The following is a 13,837-nucleotide window of genomic DNA, read 5'->3' on the forward strand; positions in this document are numbered from 1 at the left end:
AAATCACTGCATTTGAGAATATTGTTACCCCGAGAACCATCAAAAAACACATCTTTGTATATAACTTGTTCAGAATGTCTACAAGTTGGGGTTTTGCTAGCCTACGGATGGTGACAATGTCTGAACCATCAGAACGATGATGCAATCCTTCAACCACAGTGTACACATAAAATGGAGTCATGATGTCAATATGCTTGTCTCGTCACATATCCCCACATTCCTATAAGGCGAGCTGTCCCAACTCACCAACATGTTCCAAATATCTCTTTATGATTGGATTATATATGCAATGCTTCAATAATACAGCATGATGTGTCCTGTGCCAAATGGTGAACCTACCATGTCCCCCTTGGCACCACCGGGTTCACCAGGACGTCCCTAACAGAGGAAAAAAAAAAGCACATGACTCTTTTCAAATGCCTCTCTCACGACACTTTGAGGCTTCTGTCAAGGGCAACAACTGCTGCACCAGAAGAAGGAGTTCTGCCAAGTCCTGCCCTGCACTTCTGAGAGCAATGTCTCGTAAAAGTACTATTTGGTCAAATGGAGACCATCTTTAAGATGAGTGTCAGGACATTAAGATAATCAGTTACACCATCCAATAAGTGTGGACTTAGGGGGTCTTTTAACCCAAAGAGACCCGGAGGACTGCTGGCAATCTCGGCCAACTTATTCTCTTTCAGAGGCTGCAGTGGGCTGAGTTTTGAAGCTAGACTGAAGGCACATGAATCATATGAAACTCAAAGACTTAATTGGTACCACCCATGTCTAGCTTGTCAGGCAGGGGGTTAAATAAGGCTTCAAAGTTCCAAAGCTAGATTTTGGCAAGTGAGCAACTGGCATTGCTATATTCACAGGGGTCCCTTGACCCCTCACCTCATAATATCTCAATAAAAATGAGCTCTATGGGAACCCACAAGTTTCCCCATGCTAATCCCATGTAGTTTGGGAGAAAAACCATGCAGTACAAATGTCTTACTTTGGCCTATTGTATTTGAATATTTCTGCACGCTGGGGTCCCTCAGCAGTGTTGGAATGGCATAAATTAGGTATGACTGAAAAGCTGAGTCTCCTGTGGATTCAATTAGCCCAATTCTATTTGTGTGTGATGATGTTAATCCCCAAATTACCTATTTCAATGTAGTGCAACAATGTTTTTTAAGTGGACATCACTGCATAAAATGATCTACTGTGACCTCTAGGATAATCACAGCCTCGTGAAACTTTATAGCTACAACCTAGAGACCTCTGAATTTGGAGGATGTGTGGCTTTTAGAGGGTTTTTGAGCACTTTACAGAACAGAAGTGCTCGCCATGTAATCAGCGGAAGAATGCAATTCTTACAAATGGGGAACACACATTTGTGGAAGCCATTTTTTTGGGATTAAAAAAATAACTAATTGCTTGTGTTTAATGGTCTTCTATGAATGGATTTCATCGTTTTTCTTTTTAAAAGCAGCATTTTTTGGGTTATTCTTCCTGCGACTGACAAAAGTTTTTGATGCAAAATCACAGTATGGATTTTTCTGTGGTGTTCCTCAAGGTCTTAATGTCTGAATGTGGTATTTTGGATGGATTTTTGACCATTATCACTCCTTAAGTGGTCAGCAATGCTTAAATTTAGCACCAAATAGGCACCTAATGAAAACACACTGTTTATTTAATATATATGACTAAAAAAAACTTAACAGAGTGCTGGGCTGTATCTCATATTGATCTTTAGGTTCCCTGTTCTCACATGATGTGTGCCACTTCTTTGTGGCATAAACTGTTGACTAGTAAACTCTCTAAAGATCCCTGCCTCCCCTAAACAAGACAAAAATGAGTGTCAGAAGGTTGATTAAAAAATAAAAGCACCTACTGGTAGGCCTGGCTTTCCAATCCCTGGTAGCCCTGGAAGTCCAGGCCTTCCTGGCTCCCCAGCCAACCCCTCAGGACCCACCAAACCTGGTGTACCCTGGGAAAACAAGTTCAACACAGCTCTATTAAATCCAAACTGAACTGAGTGTAAGTGACAGACAGGTTGATGGTAGAAACTCCCAGACTTGATGCAGACAGACCTTCTGTCCCTTGGGGCCGACTACGCAGATGGACCCCGCTCGACCCTGGAAAATGGTGACAGACGAAGAGCAAAGTGACAGCATCAGTACGGACAGTGACATCATCAGTGTCAGCCCAGAATAATCAAACAGTCTCCACAGAAATCTATCTCCAAAACATCTTCGTGAATTGTTAAACACTTGTTGATTTCCCTCATTTGTCTGACGTCTTACAATTGGAAACAGAAAGAGGAGAATTGAGTCTGTAAGATTTATTATCTTCAGCAGTGCATATGCAATATTTTCTGGCTGCCTGATTCAAGTCACATCAACAAGCACATTCATATTCACAATGTCAGATGGGTAGAAGGCTTAAGAAAATCTATCCTCCACCAAATCCATCTGTCCACGACAAGCACTTAGCCCGGTGAACGGCTAAATGTGAGTGCCGTGTGATGCCGGAAACCGGGGGAATATCTCAGAGCACACACACGTTGTAATTTGTTCCTCAAAACTTTTCATGCGTCTACAGGATCACTGTGCTGAACAGGGAAGATTAAAAGGTTTAAGTCTTCCTGAATAGGCGCCTGCCTGTGTGAGAGACGAACAGCACAGTCAATGAGGCAGCATTGATTGTGCGAGCTTTGTTGCTCTAGCCTAATCTAACAGGCATTAACAGGCCGACTTAACGCCATGGGAGAGAGGAGGGGGGAGCGCAGATATCAATGGGAGTCTTAGCTTAAAGAGTAATACCGTATAAGTTTACTGAATATCCGCTCTTAGCCTGATAAAAGTGGCGGTGCAAGTGGATGTGTGTGCACTGGTGTGTTTGTGGTTGCACGCTCATTAGAACATTTGTGGTACTGAAAGCACACTGTATATTTCAAGCTGTCTGACTTAACCTCAAAGCAAATTTCATGGCTGAAAGACGCTTACACTGACTCCTGTTCTTTCTTTACACAAATGATTACACGGCTTTGTCAAATACCAGATTCTTACTGGTCAATTACGGCATTCTGCAGTCTGTTATTTCTGAGTGGCAGACCGCTGCTTTGAATAACAGACTGTGCCATGTGTGCAATACTGATCATAGACTCTGGCTGAAGAAGGAATTCATTTTTGAATCAATTAATTGATTTTAAATCACAGTTCTGTGTCAAATTATTGAGTTCTTCATTAAGTTGCCTTGTAATAAGTGATTCAAGACCCCTCTGCTTCTTGTCAGGTGCGTGCATGACCGTGTTGGGCTTCATTATGCAATGGTGACCTGCTCACTGTGCATTATCCTTTATGTAAAATTGAGAAAAAGCCAAAAATACAATATAAAAAACACCTACATCCTTCCCTGGGGTGCCTGTGAGACCCTGAGGGCCAATTTCTCCCTTCTGACCCTTGTCTCCCTAGACAGAGCCAAAGAGAAGAAAAGAAGGTGAAAAACATACAAGGAGAGACGCAGAGAGAGGGCTGAGTCAAAAATAATAAGAGGTTATGAATTAATTAGATGAACATTAAAAAGTTCAGATCTTCATTATTCATCGCCGAATGTTTCTTAAACCTTTCACCTTGTACCCTGCTGCTTCGCCCCAGTTGGCAGGCTGCGCCTGTGGAGAGGAGGAATGGAGACAAGACCCAGATCAATGACCTGGCTCTAAAGAGACATCACACACACACCACTGGAGCATAGCAAACAACAGAGTGACCAGTCGGCAACCCGTATGGACTACCAGCAGGACCCATATGCTCCATTCACACAACCCGAGACAAACAGGCACGCGAGGACATACAGACAAATCAGATGCATCAAACGTATACTTAGATGCATCTGCATATACACCTGCACACAAAAGTCACACACACTCGTGGTAAATAAACATACAAAGCACAAACTCATTCCAACTCCATAATGAAAATCAGGACCAGATGCAAAATGAAAATGTGGTTTCTGAATAGGGATCAAACTAAAAAGCTGAAGGGTTGGTGAGGTTGGGAGGCGGTGGGATGCTGTGCTGTAACCTGTAGCAGAAGATTGGCACTCACCGACTCGCCTTTCTCTCCCTTCTGGCCCTTGGGTCCCTCTGTGCACTGAGGTTAGAGACACTTGGTTGGCATGTATTATCACAGACCACTTTATTGGCTAATTTTCAGGATCGTACTGTGCTGCATGCCAAATAATGAGACAATGCTTTTTGTTGCAAAACGGGGGCACGGTGCGAGAGTGAGACGCAGAGGAAAAGTTACTTACTGGACCTGAATGGGAGCCAGAACAGCTATCACCCTGAGATGGAGAGAGAGAGGCAGAGAAGAAGAATGATTGCTTGTGGGTGAGGAACAGAATCAGCGAGCAACTGAAGAATGCATATCAGCTAGATGCTGGATTGGTCCATAGCCAGCATCATATTAGACTACAGCGGCATCACAGTCTTTGTGTGTATGAGTGTGTATGAAGACAGATATCAGTGCACAGCGCCACGCGTGTCCGGGCACGAGTGATGACATCACACATTCCACTGATATTAGTCTGACTACACACAGATTTGTGTATGTGTTGTACATGTCTTTCATACTCACCTGGTCACCTTTTTCCCCTTTCAACCCAGCAACTCCTCCAAGATTCAATACCTGCAACACACACACATAAATAAACACCCCGCAGTAGTGTGCGTTTGACATGCTCTAATGACAAGAAGTGAAAGTAAAGATCTGCGATCCTTACATTTTCTTCCCTATTCAGGTATAAACAACCACCACACTACAGACAGACAGACAGACAAAGAGAAAGAAAGAATTATTATCAAACTGTATTTAATATTCACTCAACGAGCTGTGTGTCTGAGTAAAAGGAAGTTTGTGAAGTAAAATGGGCTGCAGTTCCTATAGTCGCCAGATGGTGGCACTGTTACACAAAACTAAACTGAGCTGAGCCTCTGTGCTGCTACAGTATGCAGCTAAAAAGGAGGGGAGGTGGGCAAGTGGGCACACGCGCACACACACACATGCACACACATACAATCATACACACACACACACACACACAACTCCCATGGGAGACGGAGATCAATAGGAATGTCTGATTCCCACAGCAGAGGAGTGAGGAGACCAGCTGCTCCTCACAGGAGGGCACACACACATGCGCACACACACACACACACACGCCAAATAAGGATAACCATTATAAATAACTGAAGCATTTTTAGCGGAAGCAAGTAATTAAAGCCGAATCTCCCACCCGGTGTTTCTGGGAGTCATGCTTTCACACACCAGGAAGTTTGCATATATTGAAGCAGTGACTGTGAGCTTGCTGAGACGACGAAAGGAGGCGAGTAACAAGCACAGAGACAATGTGTAATTCTCCCTCTTCTCTTCCCACCCCTACACCCTCCCTCCTGCTAGCTACAAATCTATCAATGGCTGGCTCGGCCAGCTGCAATGACGAGTCACTCTTTCCGAGCTCTTGTCTGGCCGTGGGCTTAGTCGACTCCTCATATAGTTCCACTTAAAACCTCAACAGCCTCGCCTTCATTGTTTATTCTCTACATTCAGCTTTCAAATGGAAAATTCAGATTGCTGTGAAAAGAGCAGCAGCGTGCGTTATAAAATGGCACTAACATATCCCTGTAATTAAGCCCATTTTGCTGTCATTACTACCCTCACTTAATTATGGGAGCAGAATTGAGAATCTCTGAAAATCATCAACACTATGCCGACTGAATGTTAAGTTGCTACGTTCATAGGTTTTTGCTTTTAGTATTTACACAGTGTGAGATGAAGTGGTTGTCTTTAAACCCCAGCATCTCTCGTTTGTTGTCTCACAAGCAAATGAGCAACCACACTGTGTGCCTACCTCCCTCCCTCTCAGCCTATTTTCTCCCTGTTGTCCTCTCTCTTTTCACTCAGGCTTCCCTGAGCAGGACCATCAGTCATCCAGGGACCTCTCTCTAACTCCCACCCCTGGCTGTTCATGCCTCATTCCAGATGTTTCGGATCTGGATCTTCGTCCTCCAGGAGATTCAACCTCTCCTCTTGTCCTCTCCTGATTCTCTTGTGAGGTTGCTTCCTTTCCGTTTTGCATAAATAAAAGTTGACTGCTGCTTGTACTGTATTCAGTTGTACCATCCCTGCACCATCCCATTGTGCATTGTTAACTTATGGCAATAATAAATGGGTTGTCTTTATGTATATTAATGTTGGCAGTACAATTCATAGACTCCAGAGAATGAAATAATAATAACAATCCCAATTTAGCTGCTAAATGCTCCATCATGTTCACCGGATGACGCTGTAGTCGCTTAAGCGCTCTGTGGAGCTAAAAGAAACTTCATCAGTGATAACTTAATGTGCGTTCATCACCATAAAGTCGTTTCCATGTTAAAAATTAGCCATTTCCTCCATTAGTAATATATGAATATTAAAATAGTGGCACTTTAAATGTATCTGTTTTTATTACTGGCATCCGGATACAAATTTTTGTTTTGGCACAAATAGTCTATGTGTCATATTTAAAGGGACAGTTCACCCTAAGATTACAAATACATATTTTTCCTCTCACCGGTAGTGCTATGTATCACTTTAGAGCAGTGATCCCCAACTGGTCCAGCCTCGGGGTCCACATTTGTCCTTAGTCATTAGTTCAGGATCCCACAGTTTAATACATGCAGCGTCACGCCTGTGTTTGGCCACGTCATTGGACTAGTTGGTTGTCTCTGTCATGTAGCTGTCTGTTGGTCACTCACTCTATAGTAGGAAACGGCACTTCAAAATAAAAGCTCTGTGCCGAAAATCTACTGTAATTACAAATAAAGTGTGTTTTTACCAACTTGACACATTCGTGAGTCACTTGCGGTCCATTTAGAATGCGCCGTCGAACCACTTTTGGACCACGACCCACCAACTGGGAACCACTGTTCTAGAGATGTCTGCCTTCTCTCCAATATGGTGATAAAAAAATATGACAAACAGCAATGTCTCTTTCCAGAAATCATGACCCCGTTACCCTAGATAATCCACAGACCTTGTTGTGAGCAGTTTCATGTAAGAACTATTTTCTTTCTACCAAACTACACCTGCCAACCGTATTACTGCGCAGGAGGAAGCGTGCATCTACTCATGGACAAGAGGCTTGTGAAAGTGCAACACGTTAACATTACTGCCGACCACCTCGACTGAGCTGCTGCAAAGTTAGCTAGCAGAAGAGGCATGCTGGCTTCTGTATGGTGATACAGTTGGCGGTGTAATGCTGTGTCTATGGATTATCTTGACTACCCAGTGTCATGGTTTCTGGAAAGAGGCATTGCTGTTGAGCCATCTAGTTCCATTATACTCAGAAGAAGACAGACATCTCTAATGTCAATGTCTCCAACCCTCTGCAGCTCACACCAAAAAAATCTATGAATAGCACTACCACTAAGAGGAAACCTGTGAACTGTCCCTTTAAGTATCTATCATCCAAACAAATAGCCTTGCTTTTTCACATCCAACATTCAAATACTGAGGCTCTCATTCTCCATTATGCATGCCAGCATCTATGCTCATTTATTAGATTAAACATCTCAAAAGACAGGCTGAATTTTTGGCACCAACATCCTGTCAGTAAGCCTTGATTTTTTTTGTTATTAAACATCCCAATGGGTTCATTTTTTGGCAATGTATCTTTAGCTGCCAGGACTTGACAGAACAAGGGCAACACCCGGCAGGCTAATGAAAATCTAATACCAGTATAAACATAGATTAGTGCTTGCCTCGGTTGTAATTTTCAAACTGTGTAGAACTGATTATATTTGAGGTTTATGTGCTTGCTTGTGTGCACTCTCCTAAATGTATGATGACTTACTCTCATGCATGATCTAATGGCGAAGACAGGAAGTAGATGCTGGGATTTTATTTCTGAAATTGCCCTTTGTGTTAATAGATTCCTGCTGAGCTCTTTGACTCAGAAAACCTAGGGCCACTGTTGTAGCCGGAACGAGCTATAGAGGAATAGCTGAAGCAGCATGATATGAACACTGTGATGAAAATTGGTTTCTGACTGAGCATTATGATTGTGCAGCAGAAGCTAAATCCACCCCGTATTCAGACCATTTATTGTTATGATCATGTTAATATAGGCCTGATCTGCATATTTTTTAGATCTGTGTTGCAGTACATAATATCAGGTTGTATTATCAAAGGATTCCTGTGGGAACTTTGCCTATTTTCACCCTGAAAGAACTGTCACCTGTTTTATTTGACCAAATTAAATTCACAGAACAGAAGAAAAAGTCACTTTTGTTTCTCTGCAAGTGTTTGCCCCCCAGTGGCAGGGCAAGCTTGCGCTCCAACCCAGGTAATAACCTACATTGAGGAAGTCAGGGGAGGCGGCCAGCTGCATTAGCAAGCACACACAGGAGCAACATAATGAAGCGTCTGGAGTTTTGTATTCTATTTGTGAACAGAACATGCCCATTGTAGGTGAATGACAAAATTAATAGGCAGCAGCAACTCCCGACTGAGACTCTGCGCATAATGAGGTGTAAATCAGTCCTCGGTCAGTCAGCAAGCTGGGTACGTGTGAGGGAGGGGGGAGGAAATAGAGATAGACTACTTTCTTCAACCCCATGCACAACACACATACATACAACATAGGTGTACATATGTGACCTGCATACTGTCTTCCTATTTTAATCTCAGAAGTACATGCATATTGGAAGTCTCTTTATTTATTCTCTTTACATCACACTGGACTTTCAGAGTCTCCAGTTGAACTGAACATGGACGTGTTTGGACTGTGGCTTGAGGCTTGCTTTGACGCAACCATCCTGGTCTGAGCCACTGTGCAGTCCCACTAGTCTTATTAGAAATTCAGTACTGTAAAAACGTGTGTGTGTGTGTGTGTGTGTGTGTGTGTGTGTGTGTGTGTGTGTGTGTGTGTGTGTGAGGCTTACTTTGTCTGCCAGATCCTTTGATGCAAAAATCTCCTGTTGGTAGAAAGACAGAAAAGGTGAAAAAAAGAAGAAGTAAGAAAACATCAGGCCTTTTTCTTTTTTCCACATCACATCTGAACATGACCTCAATATGACCATGTTTGGCTTCATGTTGGTCCAAACTTGGTTTCTGTCTATGTTTAGACACTGATCATTGATGTTGACAGTTCCATGGCCAAAACTGGCTCAAATAACATTCAGACACACTGAATCAGTTGCTTTGAAGAACATTCATAGTCTGGTTGTCTCCATTTTGGCAACACTGTAGCATACTTATTAATTTTCAATCGGTTCTGCTGTTATCAGGTCATTTAATGGTTGTTATCAGTGGTTATAAGCATCATAGGTATGGACTAGAAGGGGCCTGCCACATCTACTATAAGGTCATAAGGCCATTATCAGGCCATGAAACGACTGGTGAGCGCAATAATTCAGACAGGAGCAAGAGAGGAAGGTGCTGGAGAATAAAAGGTGGGAGAGGGGTGATGGATGGATCAAACAAACACAGGACTTTCACCCAGGAGAGTTGGCATTAGCCCTGTTTCCACCAAACACTTTCGGTATAGTACCTTTGGAACCACAAGTAACCCTTCAGACATGGTACCTAGACCCTATCCTTTCCATCACAAACAGTACCCTTATATGTGGGCGGGGTTATTGTCACTCACTGCTCCGTCCAGCACTCACTGTATTTCCTCATTATCGGTGACACAGATGGAAGTCTGCATCTTGTTTATCGTCCACAGAACGAGGCTGCACACTGACATTTTCAGAACAAAATAAAACAGCAGTGAGAGTCTCTCTCCATGGGATATTTAAAAATAGCGGGTTAATGCATTTAGTCCTTCTCAGGCAAGCTCAGGGGTTTAGTGTTGCCACACTGCAGTGTTCACAGCTCCACCTTTTAGGACTAGATCTGTGTGCTAGGTACCCCAGGGGACCAAAAATGGGGACAGTATGGCTCCATTGGTACCATCCACAACTTTTGACAGTGGAAACTGAAAAAAAGCATACCGAACTGAACTGTACCGTACCGCTTGGTGGAAACGGGGCTATTGTCTCCCATGTGAAACCAAAAGTCAACCAGGATGGTTGCTTTAGCCCCTTTTACACTGCCAGATTTTCTGCGAATGTTGGGCCATTTTGCCAACAAGCTGCGAGCGTTTAGACACACAGAGCTGGATTGGCGAGTTGATCCAAGGAGCCCAATTTTCCGCCTCGTAGGGTAGACATATTGGCTGAACCCTTTTAATTTAAAAAGACAGAGGCGGCCTTCCACAACGGGAGGGGCTGTTGAAGACTTATGGGATGAGCTGTTGATGACGCCGCACGTACGACCCACTGGTGGTGGATAAACAGGAAACAGCTGATAGCAGGAATTAGCAAGCAGCTAGTAGCAAGAGGGAAACGCACACCTGACAGACACTGTAAAGATGAGCAACTGGGGAGACAAGGAATTGCGCGCCCTCCTTGTCCTCACAAACGAAGAGGCCATTAACCGTCAGATGACGGGGACGATGAATAACGGGCCGACTAACGAGAGAATCGCCGAAGGACTGACCAGCCGCAGCTTCCCTCCCACGTCACTGTTTACGTCACATGCTGAGTTACACGTTTTATTACTTGCTCACGCCCCCGATTGCCCCGAAAAAGGAGCATTCTGTATAAACAAAAGTAGGTAGGCAGCATTTTGCCGCACTCCCCGATTTTGCTTTTATACTGCCAATGCTGAAAGAAGACTGATTGGGCTTTCCTGCAAATTTGCACAATTCCTGTTTAAAGATGGCTTTTGACTAAGGTACCATGATATGTTTATTCTAAACCTAACAAAAGTGAAGCCTAATGAAACTGTGACCATTTCATTGAATGGCCTAATAATGGCAACTGTTTCACAACCTTGGATATGCAAACGGGTATTTAATGGGCGATAATGTCTGTTGAACTTAATAGTAGGTGTGGCAGGCCCATCGTACCCTCATCAGTGAGGCTAAAATCTACAGATAACGGCAGTTAAATTGGCTGATGACATCCAAATCGGCTGCAATTCTTCCTCAAATTGTATCAAGAAATGAATCTACATTTTCGAACACTCTTCTCAACCTTGGAGCACATAGTTTGTATTCCTAGTCACTGGCAGTTCTGCTACAGTTCATAGTAACTGAATCTCTTAGGATGTTCCCAAGAATGGCAGCAATTGCATTTGAAAGTCTGCATAATATCAACATCATATGACATCTGTTGTTTTCCTGTAGCATGTGCAGCGCATCCATTTAAACCTTGTTGCCATTACAATTCATTGCATCAGATACACAACAAAGAAAGAAGAAATGAGGGCCGTCTTGGTTCCACACACGGGTCATTAACAGCTATTCTTTATTCTGAGTGAAAAAAGCAGATGAAAGCGGATGAGTAGAGAGGAAGAGTACTGTACCCCGTTAGCCCATAGGCAAATAAAGAGGTGGATCCTGCTGTGCAAAGAGTTACAAATCAGACAAACGAAAAAAAAATCAACGACAGGAAACAGGGAGGAAGGACTAGAGCTGAACGGAAACAATTTGTTCAAGGCGGCGAGTTAGAACAAGTGAAATAAGGAAGAGCTTCAGTAAAGGGGAGACCAGAGAAGACATTTTACAGCTGGTTTTAAACTTCAACATAAAAAGTCAAGTAGAGACACACCGAGACCTGGGAAACAAGACACAAAGAAGTCTTTGGGTCCTCTGAGGACTGGCTGACCTTTCAGCTGGGAGCTGGGTTGAAAGCAAGAATAAAAAGAGGTTTACAGTGCTGGATGATGAGAAACAGTGTGGGTGAGATTTGTCATACCTCAGGAAGGCGGTAAGTGCTGTGACCCAAACACAGACACAAGCAATGGTACACACACATACACACCTCTGCACCAAACCTGATTTGACTAGTAGGTGCAACAACAGATTTTTTAACATCACCGGAAGATGTGGCTTGTTTCTGTATGTCTGATAAGAATATTAATCCCATAATACTTACTTAATACTAGAGAGGGCAGTCTTTACAAACTTATATTGTACAGCAAACCCAACTTAATTCTTAATTCTACTAGAAGTCCAAAAGATGCCAGATATATAGGCTGGATTTTTGGGAAATGTGTATCCAATTTAGTTTGATGGGGTGAAGCAAACTTAAAAAAACATGTCTTGGGTTGAATATTTCCCTCAGGGTAAGCATCATTTAGCTTGGATGAAGAGCTGGAGCAAGTAGTGACAGAATAAGTGTTGTACTGTAGTGTGGAATAAGATTGGTTTTCCTAGTCTTGAAGGCGTAGTTCAACATTTCTAAGCTAATTTAATTTAGCTAACTTGCTCCCCAGGCTGTGAATTTGCATTTCCTAGGAGAGCAAAAGCATAACCAGCCCTACTCTCAGTCTGACTGACTCATTGCCTTTGTTGGCTGGGTTGGTTAGGTATAGACAAGAGGAGTGGGATTGGCTGTGGTTAGGGTACGCCAATCAGAGGCAGAGTAAGGCAGGGTACGGCAGGCATGCTGTTGCTATGCTAGGAAATGCAAATTCACTCCCCAGGTTAGCTGTTTCCAGTCTTTGTCCCGAACAGACTGACTTCATACTTTCCAAAACAGATGTGAGAGTGGTATCGCTCTTCCAATCTAACTTTTGGCAAGAAAGCAAATTAAAATTTACAAAAATATCAAACTACTGCTTTAAATAACTACTTTTGTACTCCTATAAAATTGCTACTAATGCATCAGAACCACACGTCTACACATTCTTCCTCCTTGTCAAAACTAAAACCTACATTACCCAAAATGCGAACCAATTTGGTTGGAGATTCAGTTGTGCTTTACTAGCTATTGCAGCCTCGAGCAGTGTTGCCAACTTGGTGACTTTCTCATTAGATTTTGTGACTTTTCGGACCCTCTTTGCAACTTTATTTCTAATAAATGACACACGACCAATCATATTCAGAACATCAGAGGGAAAGTGAGAAATATATTCTATTTAAATTATTTCCCATGCATGATGCTCAGAGTAATCGCACTCCGTGGCTCTTCTGCCATTGGCGCTAAGTCCCTCCCCCTCTCTCCTCTGTGCAGTAGGTGTGGGACCACAGACTGTATATAAAGGTGGATGACGGTCTCCACTTACCCCCACTGTATGTAAGTGAAGCTAAAATATCCCTGATACAGACGCTGCCACCTTGATGTGTCCCTTGGCCCATGTGCCATCTACAAACATGGAGAAGGCAGGCTTTATGACCTATACTGCAGCCAGCCACCAGGGGGCGATTGAAATATTTCAGCTTCACACATGGGGCACTGTCATGTCGTCCATCTTTTTATACCATTTATGTGAGGGACAGGCAGTTGGAGAAGAGATGCTGCTCACCGTGGGAGTTCAGTCATAGTGAGTTTCTATGGTTATGTTGACGCTCCTGCTCTCTGGATTGGAAGCACTCGAAGCTGGCTCACTACAGTATAACCGCCATAGCTCTTACGTGATTCAAATATTTTGTTGAGGATTTAATGCTTCAATTAATGCGCAATTATGTCACCAATATGCAAATGAGCATATGACTTTATCTTTTAGGGACTTTTGGAACTAGTGCTACTTTCATTGGAATTGAGTTGGCAACACTGGCCCCTGGCCTCGAGCGGAGATGAAGAGCTACAGAGATCTAACTAAGCTAACTTTTTTCCAACTCCACATCCAAGATTTTTCTTTTATTTTCCTTTTTGAAACATGTAGTCATCAGACACAACCAAGGCTGACTTAAATTATATCACTTAAGGCAGTTTGTCTGACTTTGCGAAGCTCCTTCTGGAGCCACAAAAGGGTTAATACAACTTTTCTCA

The 13,837-nt window shown here is 43.1% G+C and overlaps 1 protein-coding gene across 3 annotated transcripts in view; it reads right to left on the minus strand.

Moving 5' to 3' along the window:
- col16a1 (collagen, type XVI, alpha 1) overlaps nt 1-13,837 on the minus strand; it is a 58,143-nt gene that overhangs the window by 35,109 nt on the left and 9,197 nt on the right. For 2 of the 3 annotated variants that reach the window (XM_050034379.1, XM_050034377.1), the window contains exons 4-13: nt 8,957-8,989; nt 4,753-4,788; nt 4,608-4,658; nt 4,282-4,314; nt 4,077-4,121; nt 3,602-3,640; nt 3,377-3,439; nt 2,061-2,105; nt 1,862-1,957; nt 340-378 (exon numbers count right to left, since the gene is read on the minus strand). In XM_050034379.1, coding sequence (XP_049890336.1) covers nt 340-378; nt 1,862-1,957; nt 2,061-2,105; nt 3,377-3,439; nt 3,602-3,640; nt 4,077-4,121; nt 4,282-4,314; nt 4,608-4,658; nt 4,753-4,788; nt 8,957-8,989 — 480 coding nt within the window. The remainder of the gene's footprint in view (nt 1-339; nt 379-1,861; nt 1,958-2,060; nt 2,106-3,376; nt 3,440-3,601; nt 3,641-4,076; nt 4,122-4,281; nt 4,315-4,607; nt 4,659-4,752; nt 4,789-8,956; nt 8,990-13,837) is intronic. The other variant, XM_050034378.1, reaches the window with a different exon arrangement.

Source organism: Epinephelus moara, chromosome 22 (genome assembly GCF_006386435.1).
Source record: "Epinephelus moara isolate mb chromosome 22, YSFRI_EMoa_1.0, whole genome shotgun sequence".
Taxonomy (NCBI): Eukaryota; Metazoa; Chordata; class Actinopteri; order Perciformes; family Serranidae; genus Epinephelus; species Epinephelus moara.